The sequence below is a fragment of the Delphinus delphis genome, chromosome 9 (genome assembly GCF_949987515.2).
Source record: "Delphinus delphis chromosome 9, mDelDel1.2, whole genome shotgun sequence".
Lineage (NCBI taxonomy): Eukaryota > Metazoa > Chordata > Mammalia > Artiodactyla > Delphinidae > Delphinus > Delphinus delphis.
Genome location: NC_082691.1, coordinates 85,519,325 through 85,546,768, shown reverse-complemented (window position 1 = coordinate 85,546,768; position 27,444 = coordinate 85,519,325). Strand labels below are relative to the sequence as shown.

The window sequence follows — 27,444 nt, the reverse complement described above, 5'->3', positions numbered from 1 at the left end:
ACACACACACACACACACAAATTCCTGGATCCAGGCTCCCTCTTGGGGTATAATTCTAAATTGTTCCCTAATATCATTCCTTTCCTCTTCCATTAAATCTCTGTACGACACAGTCATTTTCCCAGACCTACTATCATCAAAAACATCTCCCCAACCTTTTCCTATCCTAGTCCCAAGTGTAAAAGCAGTTAGGTCCATATAAAATCAGAGAGATATTCTTCTTTTCTTTTTGTATAAGACTAGTTTTGACATTTCAGATCTCGTGTCTTCCCCTGAGTGTCAATCTCTCTTCATTCATCTACTGATATGCCACTAGTTTGCCTTCTATCATTTCTAAAACTAACATTTTCAAGCCATAGTTCTCTCTTCATTTGAAACACCCAGTTGGTTGGCCCTGCCTGCTGATCAGGGCATTCCCACTGTTTCTGGACCAGCCTAACTCCATAAGTAAAGGCATACCAGATGCAGGCTCCCTATAGTGAATTTTCAGCCTTTCCAATGGTATTGTTTCATTCTTCTTGTAAGAATAGACCTCTTCCTCTTCATCTAGTCATGGCTATACTGCTATGGTATTCACAAATGTGATTGGCTCAAAACTAATAGACATATCAGAGCCAAACTGAGAGCACAGAGCAGAGGTGGGTAGGGAGGGAAATGCCTCAAGGAGGCTGTTGATAAGCCACATAAAACCCTCGATTCTGGTTCCACGCTGATTTTTGCTCACACCTACTTCTTCTTTAAGAACAAGATAAAAAGGGAGAAGGTTTGGGATGGCTATTTAGTACCACCAACGATGCGTAGCAATAATAAATCAAGCCCCCAAACTCACATAGTCTACTTGGAATTTTTCAGCAGGGTTTTCAGTTACTCATTCAATCAACAAATATTTGCCGAGTGTCCACTGTGTATCAAATAGTACTCTTCCAAGCACTGGGGAGATAGTAGTGAAGACAGCATGCAAAATCCTTGCCACATTACAGTGTACATTCTTCTAAAGGAGATGGATAATAAATTTAAAAGTATATAAATTCAGGTAAATCGAAGGGCTTTGAAGAATAATAAAGCATAATACAGAGATACAATTTCATTGGGAGAGAGTACCTATTTGGAGTGGCTAAGGAAATCCTGTCTTATAAGGTGACACTTGCCCAGAAAAATGAATGGAGTGAGGGTGTAAGTCATTGGAAGTTCTTGGTGAAGAGTGTTCCAGAGACTAGAATTAACAAAAGCCCTGAAAGGGAATGACCTTAGCGTGTTCAAGGAATAGCAAGAAGTCCAAGATGGCAAGAGTTGCTGCCATGATGGAGAGCCTAGAAGGAGATGAAGTTAGGGAGAAGGGTGATCTTGTATAATATAGTAAAGAGTTTGGGTTTTATTTTAAATGTGATAGGAAGTATTGAGAGGGTTTGAGCAGGAAAATTCTGTAATTTTTTAATTTTTACATTTGAAAAAGATCTATCTACAGAAATACATTTGCTTCTTTCCTTCCCCTTCTCCTGTGTGTTTAACACTGTCTCTGGGTTTAACCAAGTGTTCATGAGGACATAAGGGAAGCAGGCCCACCATGCAAACTCAGGGAAATGGAATACTTGGACCATAATTCATAGACTCTTTCTAAAAGCCTGAGAAAGATCACTTAGAATTCTTTCTTATCAAATGTCTTTGATTTCTTAAGGGAAATAGAGCTGATAAGACCTGCCAACAGGCATCTAATCTGTGCCTGACATATTGTTCACTTCCTAACATTACTTCCCCTTTTCCTCATCTCCTGCAAAGGAGATTCATCACAAAGAAAGCTGCAATTGTTTTTAGGCAGCCCATAGTGAAAGGAAGCTTTGGCTTGGACCAGGGTGGTTGAAAGGCAGTCAGATTTGGAACACATTTGGATAATGGAATCAATAGGTCTTGACGATGAATAGATTGGATGTGTAGTTGAGGGAATAAGAGGAATCAAGGATAACTCCAAAGCTTTCTGCCTGAACAATCGAATAAATGGCAGTGCCACCTCTTGAGATGGGAAAAACTGAGGGAGGAATGATGGGGAGGGAGAATCAAGAATTATTTTGAACTTGTCAAGTCTGAGATATCTGTTAGCATCCAAGAGCAGATGTAAACTGCAATTGCATCTCGTCCCCAACCAGAATGTAAGCTCCAAGAGGATAGGGATTTTTGTCTGTTTTGTTTACTACTGTATTCTTGGAGCCTAGATGAGGCGCTGGCACATAGCAGGGTTTTTTGTTTTGTTTTTTTAAATAAATTTATTTATTTATTTATTTTTGGCCGCGTTAGGTCTTCGTTGCTGCATGCGGGCTTTCTCTAGTTGCAGTGAGTGGGGGCTTCTCATTGCGGTGGCTTCTCTTTGTGAAGCACGGGCTCTAGGCGTGCAGGCTTCAGTAGTTGTGGCACGCGGACTCAGTAGTTGTGGTTCACGGGCTCTAGAGCGTAGGCTCAGTAGTTGTGGTGCACAGGCTTAGTTGCTCCACGGCATGTGGGATCTTCCTGGACCAGGGCTCGAACCCTTGTCCCCTGCATTGGCAGGTGGATTCTTAACAACTGCGCCAGCAGGGAAGTCCCACAGCAGGTGTTTGATAAATATTTGGCATTTGCTGCATGAATGAACAAATAAATGAGTAAATGTGAGTCTGAAGCTTTCATAGTTTGAAGTCCTGACCTGTAGCCATTGCTGAGCAGAATGATAAAAAGCAAATGGTGGCAACAAATACCATATATTAATACCTAAAATAGTGAGAGAAAGCCATGTCTGAGGGGCCTCTTCCCTCTATCAGAAATCAAATTCAAATTTCTGGATTGGCCTGCCACATGGAGAAAAGGGAGACATGGAGAATAGAGGGCCAGAGCCTGAACAGAGGAATGAGTGAAACCATTTATGTGAACTTTTAATGTATAAGATCTCTCCAAATACAAAGGAAGCCCCAACAGTGATATGAATTTGCTTCTTGAGGGAAAACAAAGTGGAAAAGTGAGAAAGAAGAGGCTTCCTAAAGAGATCCTTCCACATTCCCAACCCCCCTCACCCTAAGTTTACAATATAAAATATTGAAGTTTTTAAAGTTTTTGTCAGTACTGAAATTCAATATATGGTTTGGTGTGAAAATGTAATGTACAGGAAGACATATAGTTTGGTATGATTATGTATTATCCTACATCACTGTTGCTGGCTATCACGCTACGAAAAGTCTGATGTTATTTGAAAGAACTGGAAGGATCAAGAAAATAAAAAAGAGGGTGGGGAGAAAGCTTGTTTGTTTCAGCCTACTGAGATGCCAATAAATCAGTGCTAATTGCCCAGAGTCTACCTTTTGTGGGTGAATTCAATCTTGACAATGAATTGTGACACTGTGTCTCCCATATCAGGGAAGCATTCTGTAATACTGACAAATATTCTTCTCTCTTGGAGAGAGGCATCTTTATTGATCACATCTATTTCCTGAACCATTCTGTCTTACAGTCGAGTCTTTGATGCTTGGACTTACAAGTTAAGAATCTGCAACCTTGTTCTGTGGTGCCATTGAGCTAGATCAGGAGAAAGGCTCTAAAGATACAAGAGAATGAAATGTGTCAGTGGGACTGGGAAGGTGCCGTAAATGGGAAAACACATCTTCTGCTCCTCCAAATAGCATCCCAATCACAACACTTAGAAACTTGCCATGGTGAGCGGCTTCAGTCCCAAGGTTTTTCCTGAGACCACCTTCTATCCCTTACTGTCCATCCTGTATATTTTTAAAAACCCATTTTCTTCCCTTTTGTTTCTCCTTTGGCCCCCACATCCCTTACACTCCTGTGATAAATTGAATGAAAGCTCTGTGTAGGGAGATAGCTTCCACTCTCTCTTGTGAGTAGATATCCCCATATTTTAAATAGACAGGTCTACAAACAAATCTCATGGCCTTGAATTTCCCAGGTTCCCAATCTCCTGATCTTCTTCCTATGTCTCTATTTCTGATAGTCTTTCTTAGCTCCATATTTATTCCACAGTGGCTATTGCTGTGGCTACATTCTCCTCCTCATAAAATTCATTAACTCTGAAAGTCATTTTCCATTTATTCATTGCTGAATAATGCTAGTTCTGTTCAGATTTGGTATTGATCAACAGATGAGATGAATGAATGTTTAAACCCTGGTCCCACTCTGTCCACAGATGGAAGGCAGGTTGCTAGGCAAAGCTTTCTGCCCAGGCTCCAGTTTCTAGCAGGCTTTCATTTTTGCTTTGCCATGGAGATAATTTCCTGAAACCCCTATTTCCTTGTTCGCTGGTATCTGAACCAATGTAGAACATTCACACTACAGCCGCAGCATTCACTGCAGCCAGGATGTTGAGGTGTTTGACGTACCAAATATACCTCCTCCCCCTACAGGTTCCGAAGCAATTTTTTAAAAAATGCAAAAATCAGGGCTCCCCTGGTGGCGCAGTGGTTGAGAGTCCACCTGCCGATGAGGGGGACGCGGGTTCGTGCCCCGGTCCGGGAGGATCCCACATGCCGCGGAGTGGCTGGGCCCGTGGGCCATGGCCGCTGAGCCTGTGCATCTGGAGCCTGTGCTCTGCAGCGGGAGAGGCCGCAGCGGTGAGAGGCCCGCGTACCACAAAAAAAAAAAAAAAAAAAAAAGCAAAAAGCAAATAATTTCGAAGTATCTGTTTTTGCTAGAGGCTAGTTTGGAGTCTATGGCTGGGACCCGAATATAAATTTGGCTTCTTAATACATCCCCCTAGCCCCCAGGTAACTTACCACGTGTTGCTGGCAGGTTGTTTGGGAAAGCAAGAGCCAAAATTGGGATTACCTACCCTTGCTCAGTACTATATGCCATAGTTTTTCTTTTCAGAGAAGAAGGGAGGATGCTACCATACCAATACTTTTAAATGGATAGAAGTTTCTGTTTTATAAGCAGTGAGAAATAGGAGGAGAGGAAGAAAATGGTTCCACAAAGAGTTCTTCCTGCCTCCTGCCCTCACCTAATACTCCCAAAATGCACTATGCCACCCCAAGCACCCCATCCTTACTACCCAGTGTTTACCTGGGCTGTGAGGTCTCCATCTAGACATAGAAAGTTGTGGAGATGAAGGGTTGAGGAGGAACAATTCTTAGGTCCCATCATAGATCAACACCTAAGGGGTAGTAGAAAGGGGTGACCAACCTGAGTTTTGGTGGATGCAGCTCCTGTGTTTGGAAAGAAGACAGTCAGGGGACAATGTATGATACATTCACATTATCTTCTCTCAGATGGTCTCTGTTCAAGCAAATCCTGGCTTTGCCATGAACTCAAGCCTAACAGGTTTTTTGGATCTGATTTATCTGCCTTATAACTGGTACAATGGGCTTGCTTATTAAGCTTTGATACTTTTTGTGAGTTTTTAATCATTTTCTGTACCTTCAAAAGTTGCAGTTTAGATGCTTTAAGGTAGAGGCTCTCCTCTCTTTTCTCATCTCTTCCCGTGATTTCTGGGGCTCCTTTCTCCTGGTTCTCCAACCTCTGGCCACTCCTTTTTGGCATTCTTTACACCATCCACTTGTGATGTTCTTCTTTTAGCGTTTGCTTTATCTGAGCCTCTGTCCCGTGCCTTAGTGTCTTTTCAGCCCACCGTTTCTCCTGCTTAAGCTCATTGGCTCCAATACTTTCAGCTAGCATATATACTTGATGCTGATTCCCAAATGTGTAATTCTTTCCCAAAAGCATATTTTAAGCCATTTACTCAACACTGTCCCCACCTGCATCTCATACTCAGTGGACCAAAACCAAAATTCATCGACTGACTCCATCTTCTTTATGCTACATTTTAGTAAATTGCACCCACATTCACTCAGGTAACTGAGCTAGAAATGTGACTATAATATTCATGAGCCCATGGATCCAACCGGTTACCAAGTCTTATTAATCCCACCTTTCTAACATCTTTCAGATCTCCTTCTTTTATCCTTCTTCATTGCCACTACCTTATTTTAGACCTTATATCAGTTCAGGCTTTTTAGGTTGCAATCAACAGAAACAAACTGACTAATTTAAGCAAAAAAGGGGTATTTATTTGAAAAGACATTGGGAAAGCTCACAGAATTGGAGGGAAAACTGAATAACCATGCTTCAAGGAAGACTAGATCTGAGGCGTTTCTGGGGACCTTAGCAGGTGGAGCTCAAACTTGTCTGGGACACTGGGTAAGGTAACTCAGCTACAATCATCTTTCATCTCTCTGTCTTTATCAAACTTTCAAATTCCTAGTAGAAAGAATCTGGTTGGCCATCTTTGAATAAGTCATCCAGGGCTAGGAAACAGGGGTGAGTGGCAAAAATTGCCATACACCCTTCTCAAACCTTCCTCAATACTAACTAGCTTTCTCAAATGCCTCTGCATCTTTCCAATCTATAGTTCACATGGCCACCATTTTTGTATTTTAAAAATATATACTGTTCAAAGTATCCCTACTTAACATCCCTCCATAGTGCTTTATTATTCATAGAATAACCTACAAGCTTCTTCTAGGGACTTCACTCTAGGATTTAGACCCTGGCTTCCTCTCTAGTCTCATCCCTTGCTACCATTTCATTAAATCTTTTTTTAAAAGTTAATTAATTTTGGCTGCGTTGAGCCTTCGTTGCTGCGCGGACTTTCTCTAGTTGCGGCGAGTGGGGGCTACTCTTGGTTGCGGTGCACGTGCTACTCATTGCGGTGGCTTCTCTTGTTGCGGAGCACAGGCACTAGGCACGCGGGCTTCAGTAGCTGTGGCGCAGGGGCTCAGTTTGTGGCTCACAGGCTCTAGGGCGCAGGCTCAGTAGTTGTGGCGCTCGGGCTTTGTTGCTCTACGACATGTGGGATCTTCCTGGGCTCGAAACCATGTCCCCTGCATTGGCAGGCGGATTCTTAACCACTGCGCCACTAGGGAAGTCCCTTCATTAAATCTTATGTTCCAGGCATACTGTGGTTACTGGCAATGCTCCTAAACAAGACATGCTTTATTCTATGTTCGTGTTTTAGCTTGTGTTGCTCCCTCTTTCTCAAATGCCCATTTCCTCTTCTTTTCACCTGGTTGACTCATACTCACCTTTCCAGGCTCACTTTAGGGACTAGTTCCAAACCTCTCCCTGTCTCTCCTCATCCAGGTTAAGTGCTCTTCCTCTCTACTCCGCTAGCATCCTGAACTTCTCTCTAACATGCCCATTGCAACGTGTTGCATTCCACTCTTTCCTGATCTGTCTTCTAGGTTAAACTGTGAGCTCCTTGAGGTTAAAGAGTACATTTAATTTTTATTTAGTTCCCATTACCTACGACAGTGCCTAACATGTCATAGATGTTTGGCAAATATATTGAAATAAACAAATATTGATTTTGAATGCCTAATGTATAAAGCACTGTGGGTGGAACAAACATAATATATATATAATTCATATTTCACTTTCAAGGAGCTTACTGCCTAGGGAGCAAACAACCTGCATATAAGAAAAGTATACGTAGAATAACAATTTACTATATAATTGCATGCACAAAAAAACAGTACCTGCATGCTAGAATTTGGGATTAGATTGATGTGGAAAGTCTTCTCTGAAGAAGAAAAGCCTAAGTAGTAACATAAGTAAAGAAGAAGACTCAAATGGTTTGAAGAGGTTGGGGAGAGAGTTTTAAGTTTGGAGAATAAGAGAAATAAATGTTCACTATGTCTGAGGAAAAGGATAAAAACATTGGCTAAGGCAGAAGTTGATTAAGATATGGTGAAAATATATCCTTACTGTATAGCACAGGGAACTGTATTCAATATCCTGTGATAAACCATAATGAAAAAGAATATGAAAAAAAATGTATATATATATGTAAACTGAATCACTTTGCTGTACTGCAGAAGTTAACACAGCATTGTGAATCAACTATACTTCAATAAATTTTTTTCAAAAAGATACAGTGAAAGGGTCAGTGTGTGTGTGTGTTGGGGAGTCATAGGTTAGAAAAACAAACTGGAGCAGATTATAGCAGATTTTGTTTAAAATCTTTGGACTTTTCATTCTCTGACTCCAACATAGAACACCTCAGCATTCTAGATTGCCTTTTCATCACAAATTCCCTGTGTCTCCGCTAGAATATTTTCAAAATGGACAGTTTCCATGTCAAGGGATTTCCCCTTCTTCCCTGAACTAAGCTTTCCTAATGTCCTTCAAGGTATTGTACACTCCATCTTTCTATTCTTATTTTAGATGTAGTTTTTGTGTTTGTGTGATGTTTTTCCCCATACTGGTTTGCAGACAAACAGCACAAGCCTTATATCCCCCAATTTGTTGGCTCCTACTTATTTTAGTTTCAATATACATGTGAGCTGGATTCACAATTCCAGAAAAACTAAAGGTGAGAAAAGGGTGAAAAGCTTATTAGTCTATTTCCCTTGAAGGGAAGTTTCAGAGGCTAACTCAGTCTAGTGATAAACTCTAGATAGTCATATTTAGGGTTTGTGTCTAGACACTCAAACTAGACATAAAGCCTGAGCAATCACCTATCAAAACTATTAACATTAATATAGATCTTTCCTCCAAACCCATAGGCTTTTTAGGAGCTTGGGCTAATAGGCCTTAACAAAGCTCTCCTTAATTGTCAGGGCCCCCATTATTTGATCTCATCCTACCTCCCCACTTTTATGTCTTATCACTTCAAACAACAACAGCAAAAAAATAAAAACAAAATAACCTTCCAGTCAGGACTAATATCTGGAAAAGTATGATTATATTGAGAGGGGAGGTATACATTAAAGGATGGCTACTCTTCCAAACTTCTCCCACAACTGACACGTGAATTAATTTTATTTCAGCTCTTTATATAGGTAAATCTCACCACTGTCATGGAATTAGAACGTCACCTTTAAATCATTTGGTTAACTCTATTTTTACAGATGAGGAAATTGAGGCCCCAAGAAATGAATTGACTTACCTAATATGTTAGCATGTATTTGTCATTATTGTTTCATATTTAACAATCACTTTCTCTTCCCTCCCCACATTTACCAACTAAACTTAAGTTCTTGAGGGCAAGGATCATCATGTCTTGTGCATTTTCTGCCTTTACAATGGCATCAATAAGTCTCCTCTTGTTTTCACACAGGATCAAGAATGGGGCTGAGCACAAAGAATATGCTAAGAAAAGAATGTTTGGATTGAACTGAACCCCTGCAGAACGTGGACTATTTAGAGGCACTGAGTTTGGCCTCTGGGTGAATATTTGCCTTGGGTTGGCCCACTTAGCAGTGAACAGTAATGGGCCAAAAGAGACAGGCCAAGTGTGTAGTCTTTTTTGCCCAACCAAGTTATGAATACCTTCTTATACAGACTCATTTTGTAGTCCATATCACTTTGAAAAGTACTAGTCACAGAGTAGACACTCATTAAAAACGTTTTAATTGACTTACTGTCCTTGGATCAAAAATCAGATCTTGATCTGTGCTTCATACAGCAACTAGAGTAGCTTTACCAAAAGAAAAATGCCGGCTGTCAAATATGGACACTGCTGGGCTGAAGAAGCATTTTTCATGCAGTTTTATGCCTTAACTTGGCCTTGAACAAGAGTATCTGGGATCCTGTGCTGCCTCTTAGATACCAAAGAATCATTTTGAAAAGTGCTACAATAAAGCCTATAATATAGTGTTAATTATTAGATAACTTAAGGTAATGGTACACATCAAAAGGGCACCAACTCTACGATGTTAAGTGGGAGTGAATTTATTTTGGTCTACCCACAATGTGTCACCCTCTCTCCTGGGGACTATTTTTAAGACCTCTGGCCTGAGTTAATGATGCAGCTGGTGGCCAGCAATAGATGGAAGTGAGCCATCCTTGGATGGGATTTGATCCTGGATTTGGGATTATTTATACCATGCTATAGCCCGTTGACCTATCAACTACATAGCTTGGCCATTTCTACTTTTCTTGGTTTGGTCTTTACTCTGCCACCCTCATTTTTAAAGGAGAGAGGTTTAGTTGAGGTAGTTCCAGGGTCCTACTTAATTTAAGCTAGTTTAACCTCCAAAGAGAAAGCAGGCTATTTATTTTAAGTAACCCAATCTTACTGATGAGCATCTTTCACTATGTTAGGGCAGTAAATGGGTTTAGTAAGAATTGGTCAAGGAATCCAAAATACTTTGTTACTAAATATTGCAACTTTTGCCCTTTTTCTCCAAAGGGAACTGGTATCTGGAGAAGAGGGAGATGGGAAAGTAAATGAAAGTTTAGATTATGAGAATATTTACCACTGATGATTGTTTTTATTACCTTAATTCTATGTAGGGAAACTTAGATGTGGTTGGGTACATGAGGGAACCAGTAATCCAAGCATGGTCATTAAGAATTGGAAATTTAGTTGGGAAGTTCCACTAACTGTATCCCTTCTCATGGAATCATTGGCTAATTATTGGCAAGGGCAGAGCTGTTTCCATGTGGAGAAGAGTATGCAGGTAGACATTCAAAACCGTAGGTGGTCTTTAAAGGTATTATGATTGTCCAGTTGCCCAAAAGAATTTGCCTAAGCAGTCTACTAGGCCAGTTCCTTGAGTGGTCTAAAATCCCTATTTTTTTTTTTAAATTGAGGTATAGTTGATGTACAATATTATATAAGTTTCAGGTATACAACATGGTGATTCACAATTTTTAAATGTTATATTCCATTTAAAGTTATTATAGAATATTAGCTATATTCCCTGTGTTGTACAATATATCCTTGTAGCTTATTTATCTTATACATAGTACTTTGTACCTCTTAATCCCCTACTCCTATCTTGCCCCTCCCCCTTCCCACTCCCCACTGGTGACCACTATTTTTTGTTCACTATATCTGTGAGTCTGTTTCTTTTTTGCTATATTTCCTAGTTTGTTTTATTTTTTAGATTCCACATATAAGTGATATCATATAATATTTGTCTTTCTCTGCCTGACTTACTTCACTTAGCATAATACTCTCCAAGACCATACATGTTGTCACAAATGGCAAAATTTCATTCTTTTTATGGCTGAGTAGTATTCCATTGTACATATATACCACATCTTCTTTATCCATTCGTCTGTTGATGGACCCTCAGGTTGCTTCCATATCTTGGCAATTGTAAATAATGCTGCTATGAATATTAGGGTACATGTATCTTTTTGAATTAGTATCTTCAGGGGTTTTTTTGGATATATACCTAGGAGTAGAATTGCTGGGTCTCATGGTAGTTCCATTTTTAGTTTTTTTTTTAGGAACCTCCATACTGTTTTCCATAGTGGCTGCACCAATTTACATCCCCACAGTGTATGAGGGCTCCCTTTTTTCCACATCCTCTGCAACAATTGTTATTTGTGTTCTTTTTGGTAATAGCCATTCTGACAAGTGTGAGGTGATAGCTTATTGTGGTTTTAATTTGCATTTCTTAAAACCCCTATTTTAGAAGAAATCAACTTATTAGTTGTCACCATGTCTTCAAGAGGTCCCACTTGATTAACTCTTCACACTGAAGAGCCCAGCATGCAGGCTGAATAATGAGTCCTGTTCTTTACTACCCATACATACGCAATCAGTGATCACTCAAACTGGGCTCTTCTAAGTCATGTCCCCAAACTTCATTGAGAGAGGTTGAGAACATGTAGAAGACCAAGACTCTGAGTAAGAAAAAAATAATTTGATATTCTGCCTCTTTTTCAGGTTTCAGTATGGCAAATCAAAGACTTCAAGAACTAGCCCAGTTAAATTTGAGAAAGAAACAATTGTTGATAGTGATGAGGTAAGAAAGAGCATTAGCAATGTTCACTTATAATCTTTCTTTGGAATTGCTTAGACTACTTTATAAGCTGGGTCTCACAAACTTCATGTTGAAAAGCAAAAAGGGGTCAAGATTTATATAGAAAGCAACGTTAATTTATCTAATTTTATGAAAGAGAAACAGAGACATAGAAAAGGGAAGAGACAGGGACATATCAGCAAAGAATCAAAACCCAGGGACCAGAAATCTATTTTAGGGGATGAGCGAGTGTTAAGCCCTGACTTAAACTTGATTTTGTGGTCACTTCTTGCAACAAAACTCCTTTGGATAGCTTGGTTGCTTCCCAAGGTTTATCATATTCAAGTGAATTTTCCAGGTCAACTTTTATTTCATCAGCCAGAGATAGTACAATTCAACATAAAACTAAAAACATACTCCAATTTGGACATTCTTATGGATTTAGTCAACTACTGGAGACTAATTTGGAAACAAGATGCAATACCTTAGAAAAATTTGGGAGTAAAAACATTTTTCCCAGAGACTTTCCCCAAAAAATTAATTAAAAAAAACAACTATAAAGGAAAAGTCTTCACATCTTCTCCCAAATAAATTTTCCCGAGACGTCTGTGATTCTAAATATATATGTCATATCTGTGAAGCCAGTTTTTCAAATGTATTTTTGTTTTGAACAAAGGGACTTCAGTTTTACAGAAGGTAACACAAATGAAATCATTGCAACTTTGGATTTGTCCCCTATTTCATCCCAGCATTCCTAAAAGAATGTATGGCATATCTCTGCTAATCCTCCCCACAGTCCTCCTCCAAGCCCTGGAAATTGCCAACTCCTGGCATTTTCCTCCCCTCATCACACAGTTCTGTCCCACTCTTACTATCTCCCTCTTCATTCACCTTCTTGCCGCATTCACCTGTTCAGTGTGAGTTCCCTTTCTTCTGAATCCCAGCTTACTATATCACCTCCTTGGGGGCATGGCAATCTTTAGAAATGCTCATCCACAGACAGGATTGTGCTCTTTATCAGATTCCTGATTAGGCCAAGCCCGAAGGAGATAACTCAGAGCTTTTATCTCCTTGTGTTCTTGTCCCTTTGATTTATCCTTAGATAACCTGGGGCTAAGCTAGAGGCCAGGCAACAGCCCTGGGGGTCAGCAGAAGGAGATGGAGGAGGTCCAGCAACTCTACCACCAGACATGGCACTCAAGCAATCCACCAATCACCAGCACCACCACCAGCAGAAAAACACAAAGTGGTAGACAGAAGGGTTACCAAAATTCAATTACTTTTTGCCACATTTCTGGAAGAATCATATGTCACAGAAATATTCAAAAATGCAGACTGCACCATTGTTTCTCCCTTCTGTGTGCCGCCCCCAGCCCCGAAAGCAGTTATCCCCCAGGCTTCCTTTCACCCACAACCCTTAAGTTATTGCCCTTCTGTAACTTGTTTTTCTCCTTAAAGGTTGTTTTGTTTTTCACCTGATTTTGCATGTTTTGTTTTGTTTTTTACCTGATTTCCCTTCTATAGAGATGGAAAAGGCAGAAGAAAGAGGTGTGAGCTCTAGGGATGATTTGTCCCGGTCTAAACTTTGATGCTGCCCTTGTCTATTTCACCCCTTCACTTCCTAACAGCTCCTAACATTTCACAAAGCTGGTCCACATTTCCATGTACAAGCTACCCTGTCAGGGTGCCTTAGAACCTAGCTCTCCATGCTATGGCTCTCATTCCAGAAACCCAGGGTGCAGAGCATGGAGTTCTTCTCACTTAATTTAAGTTAGAGACCAGATTTTAGCCAGACTAAGGTGAGGTAAGGAATGGAATATTGTTTAGAATAGGTACAACTTGAAATACTAATTTTGATTATTGTCTCTAGATTTTTGATGCAGTCGGGCAATCAAAATTTGTTCCAGAGAACCTTCACCATTACACAGTCCATCCAAATTTGGTAGGTGATAAAAGCATTCCCCCAAGATCTCCAACAGCAAGTTTCAGCTGAGGCCCACTGCAGAGTATCCCAAGTGCCTCCAAGTGTCACCAGCTTCTGTGACTGTGCATCCTCCTAGGACAGGGAAGCAGAGCTCTCTCAGGACACTGTTGGGAATGGTGGTGAGGGAGGAGGGCGGGACTGGGAAGAAGGTGGTTCCTGCAGCTGATTTTTTTTTTTTAATTGAGAAAACATATTTCGAATCAGGAAGTGTTCTGTTCTCTCCCTCTCCCTTCCTCTCTCTCTAATCCTCCACCTTCCTCCTGCTGATGGAAAAGCAAGTTTAGTGGGCATGCCCCTTCCCCCACTACATCTTAAGTGACATGCTGTCTTTTGTGACTGCTTTTCCTTTTTTTAACTTTGTGCTTATTCTGCATATTAATGTGGTTGTGCCTGTGGAGAAACGTTGGTGGGTAGGAAGATGCAGATAAGGGCTGTGTTGGCCCCCTCAGGGCTCTCTGAACTAGGAGATTTGGTTCCTGGCAGTTTCCCTCCTCCGCCTCAGAGTGAGTTGTAGAGAAGGTTGTTTAGGTTGAACATAGAAACTTCTGCTTGTCCTGTTTTCTTGGGCACAATGTTGGGCACAACTTTTCCACAAGAATGAAGTCATCTCGCTCCTTTTAATGTGGAAACTTTTCCATCTCATTTCCCCAGCCCCTTGGTCTGTTTGCAGGGAAAAGCTCTGAGAGAAGAAAGGGACAGAGAGCTTCAGACATTTTCTATTAAACCCAGCCCCTGTCCGGCTTCTACCCCTACCCCATAGAGGCAAAAGATTAGCCAACTGATTTGTTAATCTGCTCTTGAACTAATCCCTTTGTCTCTCTGGAAATCTTTCTGTCTGCTCAGGCCCAGTACTATGAGCCTTTGAAGCCCACTGCACTGCATAAATTCCTGGCTCGAAACAGGAAAATTCAAAGCTTCACATTGAAAGTAACAGAGTATGATCAGGATAAGACCTTACTGATTATGACCAACAACCCACTTCCCTGCTCAATCGACCATCAAGGAAAGGACACGACATCAAAATACTTTTCCAGTGAGTTACTGCTCAAGGTAATGGCACCTGGGGAAGTTTCCTGGCACCCTGAGTAAGGATCCTGAAGAATTAGGAGTTAGCTTGAAGAAGGGAGCTAACCTAACGTGGAAGATGGTACTCAGGACCCAACCTCTTCCTTCTTATTCTTTGCCATATGCTTCACCAAATAGAATCTGAGAGCCTGGGAAATACTCAGAATCAGAATTGTACAAACTTCGGTCATGAAACTTCATTACACAGAGAAAAGAGGGTCTTAATTCAAAATTGTTCCTCCTTGGTCAAAGATATTTAGTTTGTAATTAACAAAGGGTAAACTAGCCACTGGCTTTCTAGTTGAGTATAAAGTAGCAACAGATAAAACAGGAAATGACGAACAAGGAACAGAAACGAATATCAAATTGGGAAAGGGGTAAAGGGTTATGCTCTATACCCACTGCTCTTGGGTGTCAGAAGGGGAGAACAGAAAATTTACTATCACAACAGCCAGATGTTTGGGACTTTGTTATACACTAGAGAAGTTCAAATTCAATTCAATAAACAATTACTGGACATACACTAAGCTAAGAACTAAAATATGAAGATGATTACAAGACAGTTTCTATCTTGAAGGAGCTTGGAGTCTAACAGGAGAGACAGATCAATAAATGAGATATAAAAAGTAATTATTATATACCAGGATATATGAATAATAAAAGAATATACAAGATACACTAATATACAGTAGAGAACAGTATCTTTATTGGAGGAAAGGAAGTAATCAAGGAGATTTTACAAAAGAGGTGACCCCTGTCCAAAAAAAAAAAAAAAAAGGAGACTATTCCAATCAGTGGGAAGGGCAAAGGCATAGAGACATGAGAAATTGAGGAGCATTTAGGGGAATGTAAGAGAGTAAATGGTAGGAGATAAAAGGTAAAATCAAATTTTCATTTTAGAAGACCTTTTTAGGAAGTTGAGAGAAAGGTGTATTAGTTGTGGAAGAGAAAAAAATTGGTAAGATTAGTTATATTATTACTACAATTGTCAAAGTGAGAGATGCTGAAGAATTGAATAAATCAATAACAGAGGAAATGAAGAAAATCAATTAAGAGATATTTAAGCATATGATCTAAAAAAGATCTTGACAGCCTTAAGAGTGGGCCTAATATAACAAGAAGAAATTAAATAAGTGAAAGTGTAAATTTAAAAAATCTAATTATTACAGAAATTTGATGCTGGGAGTGGAATGATCCAAGACAGACTGTTATAATAAAATGTGGTCAATATGGAATTAGTATTTCTTATCAGCTAGATGGATGGCAGTGAGAGATTCCTTTCCAAACGGATGATAAAATGCTAATATCCAGTGGTATATGCTGACAAAGGAGTTAATTAATTCATTGCCTATGGTTCCTTGGGTCTCAGAATTTGTGCCATTTGGACATAACCTCAGAGGTTGTCTCTCATGGTAGTGGATAACATACACTGAGAGGAACAAATGTCAAGCCAGGGCTGCCTTGCTCAAGGTAGAGAAGGAAATACAAGACTATCACGTAACCCTGGTGCAAGAAGAGCTTTCTTCCAACAGCTGGCACTTTGTGAGCCTTCCAGGTCACATGTGGGACGTGATCATACTCATGAGTAAATTGTGGTACCAGCCAAATTGTATTAATAGACAGTATTAAGGCTCTGATTGTCAAAGACTGGCAGCATGGTAATTTTATGGGGCTATCTGGAAGAAGTCCAAGAAGATGGAAATGCCCAATATCTAGAATGCCTCTTTAATATTCATGCTGCATCCCTTTCTCTTACTATACAAATGTGATAATCTTTTGTGAGCCTGAGATTATGCACAAAAGAAGCATTCTTTTGCTACACCCAGACATGTGTATAAGAAGAGTGTGGGTACCAGCAATCAAGTTGAAGAATGAACCAGACATGTCTATCACAGAGATTGTTATACTCACAGCCCCTTCTAAGTGACATGGCCCTACCACAGTTTGTGAAGAATAGGATGCCCCAAAAGGTCCTATTCTGAATAACTAGACTCAATTCTCTATGCCTACCTAGGACCAGAGAAGGCCACCTGATCCAGTGAAGCAAAATTCATAGGCTGGTTAGTGAACTGTGGTGTCGATCGGTACCCCCAAATCTAACCAAACAAACAAAACCCAAAAACCAAACCAAAACCTAAACCAACTAACTGATGCCAAAATGTTGGCCTCTGTACCACCAGCACTGAATTAAATCTCGGAGACAGTTTTGGGTGAAGTGGAAAAGAATAGCTTTATTGCTTTGCCAGGCAAAGGGAGACACAGTGGGCTCCTGCCCTGAAAAACTATGTTCCAAACCTGGGAGGATTTGATGAGCAGTTTTACAGTAATGGTTCAAAGGTTACTGATAAGATTAGGGTGTGTGCAGGGCCTGCACTCCTTTAATCTCAGGTGGTCTTGAGGAGCTTCTCTGGTCCCTTTAATCTCGCCTCAGGTGGTTTCTTGCCTGCTCCTCCCTTGATTAGCGACTGTTCGAATCTTTCCCTTTTGAACTCAAGGAAGGTCATGGAGGCTGGAGGCTGGAGTCTGTTCCCTATGAACAAGAAATGGGGGACAGAAAGGCTTCTGTGCCCAGGAGCCCCACAGGGTCCTGCTCGGTTTTGTAACTTATCAACAACCAAAATCCCTGAGCTAATCATATTCTTGCTCCCAGGCATCTGAATTGGGAAAGGAAAAGACTGAGGCTGTGGGAATAAAACGTGAAAGGGCATGTAGAGGAAGGCCATAAAAACGTCAAACCATGAGGAAGAAGGTAGGGGCAGCTTGAAGTAGAAATGAATAAGCAGAAGCTGTGGGTAGGTAAAAAGATATACAGGGTAAAGGTAAGGAATGAACACTAGAGACAGAAGGAAGCAGACAGGAAGAAAGTAGGAAGCGTGTTAATGACATAATGCTAAATGATATGAGACAAGATAGACAAGCTCATGCAGTAGTGGTCCTAGATAGTGCTGCCTTGGATTCCAGATAAGTTTTTTATTTTTGTTTTTCTGCTCTAAGGTCTAGCTCTGCTAAGGTTTCTGCTCTTTTGTGGCCAGATTATTAGCTGTGTCTTAGGTCCTAGGCACACATGCTGCTACCGTAAAACCCCTATTAATTGAGGTAACTTAAATGAATTCCTGTTCCTCAAAATTGGAAGACTTTAAAGAGAATGAGTACAGAATTGAAAAGACTTGGTTCAGCAGCAAGCATTTCTAAAAAAGAGGTTTGAAAATTCTGAGCAAAAATGTTCAGTATGGGTCAATTAATTAGTTTGGTTATTCCTTCATTAATTGTCATTCTTTTATTCATTCGACAAATATTTATTGAGCACTTACTATGTACCAGGCAACGTTATGGGGTAGTAAGGATCTATCAGTGACTAAGTCAAAGTTTAATTCCAGTGAGGTAGAAGACCATAAGCAAGCCAACAATCGCACGGATAATGTATAATGTGTTAAGTGCCCCAAAAGCAGGATAAGGGAATGGAGGGTGATGGGTGTGAGTGGTGATTTTAGATAGTGTAGTTAGGGAAGGCTCTCAGAAGCAGCAATGACATTTGAATAGAGACTTTAATAGGATGTGTCCTGCAGTTGCTACAGCTAGCATATTGTTTTCATTTCAGATTGCCACACATTATATAGATATAATTATTAACATAATGTGGAAATATAAGTTGTAACTTTCTCAAATGAGTGAAAATGAGAGAAATCAGGAGAACAGTGAACCCAAAGCCATGTCATATGAAAAAAAAAAGTTCAAAATGTTGGCAATGTTGAGCCTGGAAGAGAGAGGGCGCTCAGGGGGAACGTGATAGATTTCTTCAAATTCTTTAAGGATTCTGTGGAAGAGACACTAGATTTATTCCGTTTGGACTGTAGGGTAGAAGTTACAGGGGATAGCAATCAGCTGATCAAAGATTAAGCAGGCTGGGTTTTTAGATATAGGAAGATGGACCACTTGACAGTGTTACTATGGAGGGAATAAGAGTGTCAGATGAATGGTTAGAATTGATGGTCTTTAAGATCCTTTCTGAAAGTCTTTGATTCTATGACTTTAATAATGATGAAATTATTACCTCACAAAACATCCCATTCTGTGGCCTTTTCACTGCAGACAGAGAATGGGATGTGAATGAGACAGCCAACTCCAAGAAAGGTGGGTAGAATCCCATGGATCTATTCCCCAATTTATTACCAAATGTTTGGTTTCCTAAGCAATTCACTAGTTGAATCCTTCACAAAACCTGGGAAATTTTTCTTCCATTTACTACAAACGGCTAGTGGGCAAGCTTAATTGATTACTTAGGAAACGGACCTAACTTTGTACAAATCGTCTGGTTGTGAAACCAACAGGTATTAGCCCACCCAGGGAACTGTTTTCTCTTCTTTGGGTTTCTGCATCCCTACTTCCCTCTTCGGCAGGTTTTGCTGCATGATTTTAGGGGAATGGGAGCTTAGCCCAGGAGCTTAGGTCAGTAAGTCCAGGAGACTCAGCTAACTCCCTCACTTACTCTTCTTCCCTTTGCTGCAGGAAAGTCATCAGCACAAGCCCACTGAGAACTTCTTCCTACCTCTGATGTATCAGAAAAAAAAGTTAAGATCTGGGCTGAAACCAGTCTTCCCTGTGACACTGTTGGAGGACCCTAAATCCAAGAGAGAACAATGGTTTAGGTGAAGTCCTGGCTCTTTCTTACCTTTTCCTTATTCGTGTCACTATCTCTTTTCAATATGATTTAACAAACACTTTTCAGTTGTACGGAATGTGGACAACTGTGTAATAATAGGACAGCTTCCCTACATGATCCCCAACCACACTTCTACCTTAGCAACAGAGAAACAGTAATGCAAAACTAAAGTTTTTCACAAGAATGATTTTCAAGAGTGAAGACAAGTATTCAAAGGTCCATGCTTTGAGGAAGCAACAACAAAAAATTTCTCTCGGTGCCTGTTAAGGGTTGTGATATAGGAACAATTTGCTATGTATGAGATTTGATTTGAAACTGGTTATAGGAGCAGCTTATATCTTGTTTAGAGAGGAGAGAGGAGATTCTGGAGTTCCCTCATAGGTTTACAATGCTAGGTTCTAGAAGCATCCCTTCCACTGAACAATACTCCCGCTCTGTACCAATGAACACCCTCAAATCCTACTGTCCTTTCTTCTCCTCCAGAATCTGAGAATGCAGTGAGTGGTTCCATTAATCCCTCACCCTAGGATCTACTAAATGAACTTTCTTTGTTAAGGTTTTCCACGGACGAGGATTTCAAGAGTGAAGGGAAGTATTCAAAGGTCTGTGCTTTGAGAAAACAGAAAAAAATGTACCCTCAGCTCAACTTTGCTCCAGTCTGTAAAAGAGATCTGAGGAGTGACGGTAAGGTCCTCTCTATCAAAACAATGGTTTATGGGATGGAGCTGTGGGCAGGAGGGACAAACTATGGGGACGAGAGATAAGGGCAAATCTCTCCTGGAGGTTCTGGAGACTAGTTTTCCTTTTAGCATGGAAGCCAAGAACTGATAGAGGCCCAAGTGGTGCTAGGCTTTCCACCCTGTTTCAATCCTCACATTTCAAGAAAGCTCTAGCATAGTGTTTTCCAAACTACATCACCTACCACTTTACTAGTTTTGGTCAATGAGTTATTTGCCCTGTTATTTACTTAATGTTTTTCTTTCAAATTATTTTTTTGTCCTAATTAATACTATATCATTGCCATCATGGGTTTGATATACTAATCACATGGGTTTTTTTTTCTCTTATACAATTCTCTCAAACATTTAATCAAATTCATAATAATTACATTTTAAAAACTAATTTATTTTGGCTGTGTAGGGTCTTCGTTGCCGAGTGTGGGCTTTCACTAGTTGCGGCGAGCGGGGGGGCTACTCTTCGTTGCGGTGTGAGGGCTCCTCCTTGCGGTGGCTTCTCTTGTCACGGAGCACGGGCTCTAGGCGCGCAGGCTTCAGTAGTTGTGGCACGAGGGCTCAGTAGTTGTGGCTTGCGGGCTCTAGAGCACAGGCTCAGTAGTTGTGGTGAACGGGCTTAGTTGCTCCGCGGCATGTGGGATCTTCCCAGACCAGGGATCGAACCCATGTCCCCTGCATTGGCAGGCGGATTCTCAACCATTGCGCCACCAGGGAAGTCCCATAATAATTAAAATTTTAAATGTTTATCTAAGTATCACCTAAAACTACCCAGTGGTACGCATATCACACTTCGAGGAAAACTGTTCTAGAAGGGCCAAAGGATAAGCTATGCGTCTCAGAGGTCCATGAGTCTCTTTGGGGTTGAGGCAGGACATGGCATGGAAGAGGTTTGGGATAAGGTTGTAAGGAAGGGGTACAACAAAAACGCTCCTCACAAATTGTCATTCATTTAGCAACATTTATGGGGCACTTACTCGTGTTGGATATTTATCAAGCACCAATAATAATAGCACTTTCCATATGTAAGACATATGGATGGGCCAGGTCATGAAGGGCTTTGTATATTTGTATAAATAAGGGCTTAGGTTTTATCCAGCAGGCGGTTGGGACCCACTGAAAAATTTCAGAGCACTGAACACACATTTGTGTATTAGAAGTATAATCGATGGCTCCCCAGACTTCACCAGCCTATGGCTCCAAGATAAGGTTCATTTCTCCTACAGGACTGCTCTCCTCGAGCAGTTTCTGGAACTCCCTAAGGTATGCTTCCCTGTTCTACAAGGCCATCCTAGCGATTGCCAGCCATCCTCAGCTCAAACAGTCACAGTTCCAGAGGTATGAGGTCATATCGTACCATCCCTTACCTGGCTTCTTCAAGTGTCTCTGCTCCTTCTGTACCTATCTGCCACACCACCTGACATCCCTCCTGCCTCTCTTAACTCCCCATATACAGCTAAAACCAAGCTGTGATATTAAATAACACTTCATAGATGTGAAGAAAAATTAAAGGCTGGCAGAGAGTCATTTATCTTGCTTTAAAAGGGGACACTGTTAGGCTCAGCCTCAACCCCCCCTCAGTCCCTTCATACTCCCCAACAGGCCCCCAGCACATTATCCATTCTTGGGAGTCTCTTGGCTTACCAGCACTGTCTCTGCCTAGGCTCCTAATACCCTTGGCCCAAGGAAGGGGAAAAGGTAGCTCCTTCCCCTAAGCCTGTTTATTTTCAGCCCCCAGAATAAATCAGTAGGAACATCTATTTCCTTCAAGGGAAACTCCACATGGAAAGCAAGCTTTGAGCTTTATAAGCCAGATAAGGCAAACATAAAATAGTACATTTAGTCAGAGCTAAATCTTAAATGATACCATACGCAGGATATCAGCAGTTCAGCTTAAATCTATATTGGAAGGAAGAATTTCTCCAGTCTAGAATCTAATCTAGATTAGAATTTCTCTGATTTTTCAAGGGCATGATTCTGTTAAGGTATCCCAGTTTACATTTCTAAACAGAACACTTAACATCTCAGTCTGCAGCATTTATTAGAATTATGGTGACTTTACAGTTTCCCTCAAGAAAAATGAGTGGATATATACTTATGTATCTAAAGGGCCCATTATTGTGCTTTTCCTAAACAAAGACAATCCACTGTGAAGTTGAAACAGTGTCTCTACTTCACGTAAAAGAGAACCTAGCAACTCCTCCTTCCATCAATAATTTTCCATGTTTACCAGGCATCCTAATAAAGAAAGATTACACAGAGAATTGCTTGCTTGGTAAAAGATTACCAGGCCATGAAGGCTGGTTAGGAGACTGTCCAAGAAACAAACAGATAGGACCTGAATTAAGGTGACAGCAGTAGGAATAAGAAAACAAACTTTTTTTTTTTTTGCGGTACGCGGGCCTCTCACTGTTGTGGCCTTTCCCGTTGCGGAGCACAGGCTCCGGACGCGCAGGCTCAGCGGCCATGGCTCACGGGTCCAGCCGCTTCGCGGCACGTGGGATCTTCCCGGACCGGGGCACGAACCCGTGTCCCCTGCATCGGCAGGCGGACTCTCAACCACTGCGCCCAGGGAAGCCCAAGAAAACAAATTTAAGGGATATTTACAAGGCATAATACTTCAAAATGGGGGGGGGGGAGGGATGGGAGCAAGAAGAGCCCACAACGGAGGCGTCCAAGAAGGGCATAAGTTGAAAGAGATTCTGGAAAAAGTGATGACAGTGAAGCCAAAGGTAGAAACAGTTTCTTAGTTACACTCTCGGACAGGAGAACTGAAAAGGCTAAGAGGAACATGAATATACAAGTGAAAGTTCCTTCACTTAGTTAAGCGTTATGTAAGCGTCAAAATGGCCACAGATGGAATCGTTCGAAAGGGGTGGGATTAAATAGGGAAGACCCTAAACTGGTGGGTGTTGATGAAGGGAAGAATTATAAAGAAGGTTGGAATGGTAGTCCGTGGTCCAAAACCTATCCTCTTGCTCAGAGTAAAGAGCAGCTTTCTCGGCCCTCCGAGCGGATCTCTTTTTACGTCTCACATTAAGTGTCCTAAACCATTTATGGGGCACTTACTGGAAATCCTAAACCATTTATGGGGCACATCTGGAAATCCACATTCACGAAGGTGCCCTGTGCTTTGTTGCAGTCTCCAAGAAGTCAGGGAGCTACCTGCCAACTTCCCAGATGATTTGGGAACCATTAACCCTTTCATCACTCCTGGAGGAGAAGCCCACCAGAACCGCGCCAGGAGAGAGCGCGTTCCGCAACGGAAGGGCCCAGCAGTGGATTATAAAAAACGCCAGTGTCATTAAATGAAAACAAGCCCTACATGCCCCTCCCCTCTCTCCAGAGACTGAGCGGCCTGGAGAAGTCGCCATTTAGGGCGTGCCAACCAAATAAAATCTTATTCTGCCCTCTCCGGGCATGGGCTGCCGGGTCGCTTGCAGGGTGGGCCGTGGTGAGCCCCCTGCAGCGACCTGTCACCGTAGGGGCGGGGACGCGGCCCCGGGGAGCCCACCCTTGGCCCCGCCTCCTCCCGGCTTGGGGAGGAAGAGAGGGCGTGGCCACGTCCCCTGGGGCTGAGAGAGGTCGGCGACGGCCGGGGAGGGCGGGCCTTCTCTCCGAGTGACGGGACCGCGGCCCAACCGGCGCCAGAGCACGGGGCGGACCTTCCTGCAGCTTCTTCCGCTTGCTGGCTGCGGCGCCTGGGACGGTGGCGGTGGGCTTGGGCGCTGGGAAGTCGTCCAAGATGATTAAAAAATTCGACAAGAAGGACGAGGAGTCTGGTACGCGCAGGGCGTCTGACGCCCACCCTCAGCCGCGGGGCCCCCTTCCCCTGCCCGCCGCCACCTGCTCTCGGGGACTGCGGACCTGGGGGCGTGGGCGCCGGTGTGCCGGCGGGCCGGAGTTGGAGCCCAGCCCCTCCTCCGACCCACTCCTCTCCAGCCGGGGGCCTGCCCCTAGCCCCTCCCCCGGGCGCCGGAGCCTCCCCTCAAGTCGCGCGCGAGCGCCCGGGCGCTCGCGCGCAGCCTCGGGCTGCTCGGCGGCCCCGCCCCCAGCCCCCTCCTCCGGCTCAGCTCCTCGGAGCCACCTGCTCCAGTTCGCCAGGGCTGGGCTGCCCACCAGAGTCCGGCCCATGGCAGGTGGCGGAGGTAGTGAGTGTGCGCTTGCGAGAGGCGGGGTGGGGTGGGGTGCTGGTAGTGCAAGGCCCACGGTGGGTCTGGGATTGACGGGACTGAGTGTGTTTGTGAACTTTGTGGTGTCTGTACCTTGCAGTCTCCCCGGGGACCTCTGCTTTGTCCACTTCCGTGCGGGCAAGCCTGCTCCGTGGTACCTAGCTCGTTTAATACTCAAGCATCCAAAAGTGAGTTGCATCTTGATAGCCGTCTTTGGTCCAGAGTAAATGAGGAAGATGCCAAGTCACCTCAAAAAACAAAAAGAAACAACCCCCCCCCCCAAACCCTCAGTGATTGATAGCTGCTCTAAGTGTGGTCGAGGGTTGGGTTAGTAAACCTCTGTGGCCCCTTCCAGCTTGACGTGTATCTAATTCTCTGATAAACTCCTCACAGTAAATGTTAGAAACACATAAAATAGTGCTTTCCTTTAGGGAAATCCAAAGGACCCTACCACAGTCTCATTAATTTTAGTTGTATGGACATGACAGATATTTCTAACATTCATGTAAAAAGAAGGCAGGGAAAGAATACACTCATTTCAGGCAGGGTTTCTGCAAAAGAGAAGTACAGGATCTTACAGGATAGCAGACAGAGCTAGTGTCAGAAGGATTTTAATCAGTTTGTATGCATATTAGTAATGATTATCACTGTGAAATCCAAGTGGTCACTTCACTTGGGTGAGATTTCCCAAGCATTCAGTACCCTTCTGTAGAAAGTAAGTTTGTGTAGGACAACTATTAAAGACATTTTTTTTCCCCCCGTAACATAGGTAGTGGCTCCAATCCTTTTCGGCATCTGGAGAAGAGTGCTGTCTTACAGGAGGTATGGCTTGGAAGTATAGTGTGTTTTTTTCTTTTCTATTCCATTTTAGAATGGGGGACAAAGAGCCCCAGAATGCTCTGATACAAAATAAGAATTAAGGAATGCAACTGAGTTCAAAGAATATATACTTGAGGGAAAAAGAAGAGGGGTTACTTGTCATAGGAGAGTCTAGAGCTTATAGAAATGCAAAAATATGTAGACTCTGTCACATGTTGAGAATTTTAAATAAAACACCAAGGAGGTGTTTAGTGCAAGGTTATTGAAGGAAGTTATAGATATTAAGCCTATTGTATTCAAATGATGTAGATAAATATTGTGATTCTTACTTAATAGATAAAGCCCACAAGTTGAAGTAGCAGACCTAAGGGAGTGAATAGTATAGAATGGAAAACCTAGGCCACATCTAATAATTTATTATATAACATAATAAGTTGAAAACTGTAAGCAACATTATTTGGATACTGTGATTAAAATGTATAATAGTCTTTATTTAAGTTGATTTTCTGTAGTCTGTGATAGCAAAGATAGAAAATATATATAGCAATGTTTTTTGTTTCCACAGGCTCGTATATTCAATGACACGCCCATCAATCCAAGAAGATGTTTGCATATTCTTACAAAGATTCTTTACTTATTGAACCAGGTAAATTATTTTGATTTTCCTCAGATTTGTGTCCTGGGATAGAAATACATAACATGCAGTGAAGTACTTTCTGGCAAGTGTAATTATTTATTTTTTAAAAATTCACTTAATTTTAAAATTTACCGTGTTTGATTAACATAATAATATGTAAAATTTCTTGAGGACGAGGAGTATGACAGACACTTCTTTTTTATTCATGAGGTACCAAATCAGCTAAGCACATGGTAGGATCTCAATGTTGATTTGAATTTAACAAGTATTAGTTAATATTAAAACATGTTTTTTAGATATGTTCAGAAAATAAAAATATATTGCAAAATCTTACACAAATTCCAGATAGATATTTTATCCTTTTGGGGGGAGTATATTATATTACTATTTTAAAACTTTGATTTTAATATTCAAATTTTATACAGGCATACCTCATTTTATTATACTTTATTGCATTTTTTTTACAAATTGAAGGTTTGTGGCAACCCTGCATTGTTAGATGATGGTTAGCATTTTTTTTAGCAGTAAAGTATTTTTAAATTAAGGTATGTACATTGTTTTTTTTTCAACGTAATGCTGTTGCACAGTATAAACTACAGTATAGTGTAAACATAACTTTTATACGCACTGGGAAACCAAAATATTCCTGTGACGTGCTTTATTGCAGTATTCACTTTATTGCTGTGGTCTGGAACTGAACCCACAGTATCTGCAAGGTATGCCTGTATTTATTTTCCCTCCTCCACCACTAGCAGTATGATTCTGTGCTTAATTGTTTTGTACCTTAATGTCTTTTTCTGTAAATGGGGACTATGCTAATACCTGTTTTATAAAGTTATAATGATTAAATGATACAATAAATGTGAAGTACTGAGAATAGTCCTGGACACATAGTAAACATTCAGGAATAGTTTTCATTCGGTCATATAGCATATATATTTATTACATACCTGCTGCGTTCTATGCACTGTTTTAGGCACTGGGGATGTAGCAGACAAAACCAACAAAAATATTTGCACTCATGAAACATAGATCCACTTGCACTTTTTTTTCTTTTTAAATTAATTAATTTATTTTTGTCTGCGTTGGGTCTTCGTTGCTGTGCACAGGCTTTCTCTAGTTGCAGCGAGCAAGGGCTGCTCTTCATTGTGGTGTGCGGGCTTCTCATTGTCGTGGCTTCTCTTGTTGAGGAACACAGGCTCCAGGCGCGCAGGCTTCAGTAGTTGTGGCGTGCTGACTCAGTAGTTGTGACGCGCGGGCTCTAGAGCGCAGGCTCAGAAGTTGTGGCGCACGGGCTTAGTTGCTCCGCGGCATGTGGGATCTTCCCAGACCAGGGATCGAACCTGTGTCCCCTCTATTGGCAGGCGGATTGTTAACAACTGCACCATCAGGGAAGTCCCCCACTTGCTCTTATCGTTATTTATTTAATTTTTTTTTCTTGTGTGTGGTTTTATTTTTTTGTTTGTTTCTTGTGTGTTTTTTTGGTTTTTTGTTTTTTTTTGCTTCAGACTAAAAAAATCTCATGATTTTTAGTCTAGGGCCTTAGAAAATGTGAGTCTGTTTCTTAGACACACACACACACACACACACACACACACACACACACACACACACACACACACACACACACACACACACACACACACACAC

General features: G+C 41.6%; 2 protein-coding genes across 3 annotated transcripts in view; both read left to right on the top strand.

Annotated features, from left to right (window-relative positions):
* Nucleotides 1-9,237: 9,237 nt before the first annotated feature.
* On the top strand, nucleotides 9,238-23,478 carry TSGA13 (testis specific 13). The gene is made up of 7 exons (XM_060020005.1): nucleotides 9,238-9,260; nucleotides 11,651-11,729; nucleotides 13,597-13,668; nucleotides 14,554-14,760; nucleotides 19,282-19,421; nucleotides 19,992-20,119; nucleotides 23,309-23,478. Exons 1-7 carry the CDS (start codon nucleotides 9,238-9,240, stop codon nucleotides 23,476-23,478), a joined length of 819 nt encoding a protein of 272 aa, XP_059875988.1.
* Nucleotides 23,479-23,838: 360 nt separating this feature from the next.
* Nucleotides 23,839-27,444, top strand: part of COPG2 (COPI coat complex subunit gamma 2) — a 130,008-nt gene continuing 126,402 nt past the window's right edge. The window contains exons 1-3 of one of the 2 annotated variants that reach the window (XM_060020897.1): nucleotides 23,839-23,948; nucleotides 25,108-25,160; nucleotides 25,723-25,803. In XM_060020897.1, the coding sequence (XP_059876880.1) occupies nucleotides 23,912-23,948; nucleotides 25,108-25,160; nucleotides 25,723-25,803 (171 nt within the window). In that variant the 5' untranslated portion in view covers nucleotides 23,839-23,911. Of the gene's footprint in view, nucleotides 23,949-24,283; nucleotides 24,315-25,107; nucleotides 25,161-25,722; nucleotides 25,804-27,444 lie in introns of those variants that run through there. The other variant, XM_060020898.1, reaches the window with a different exon arrangement.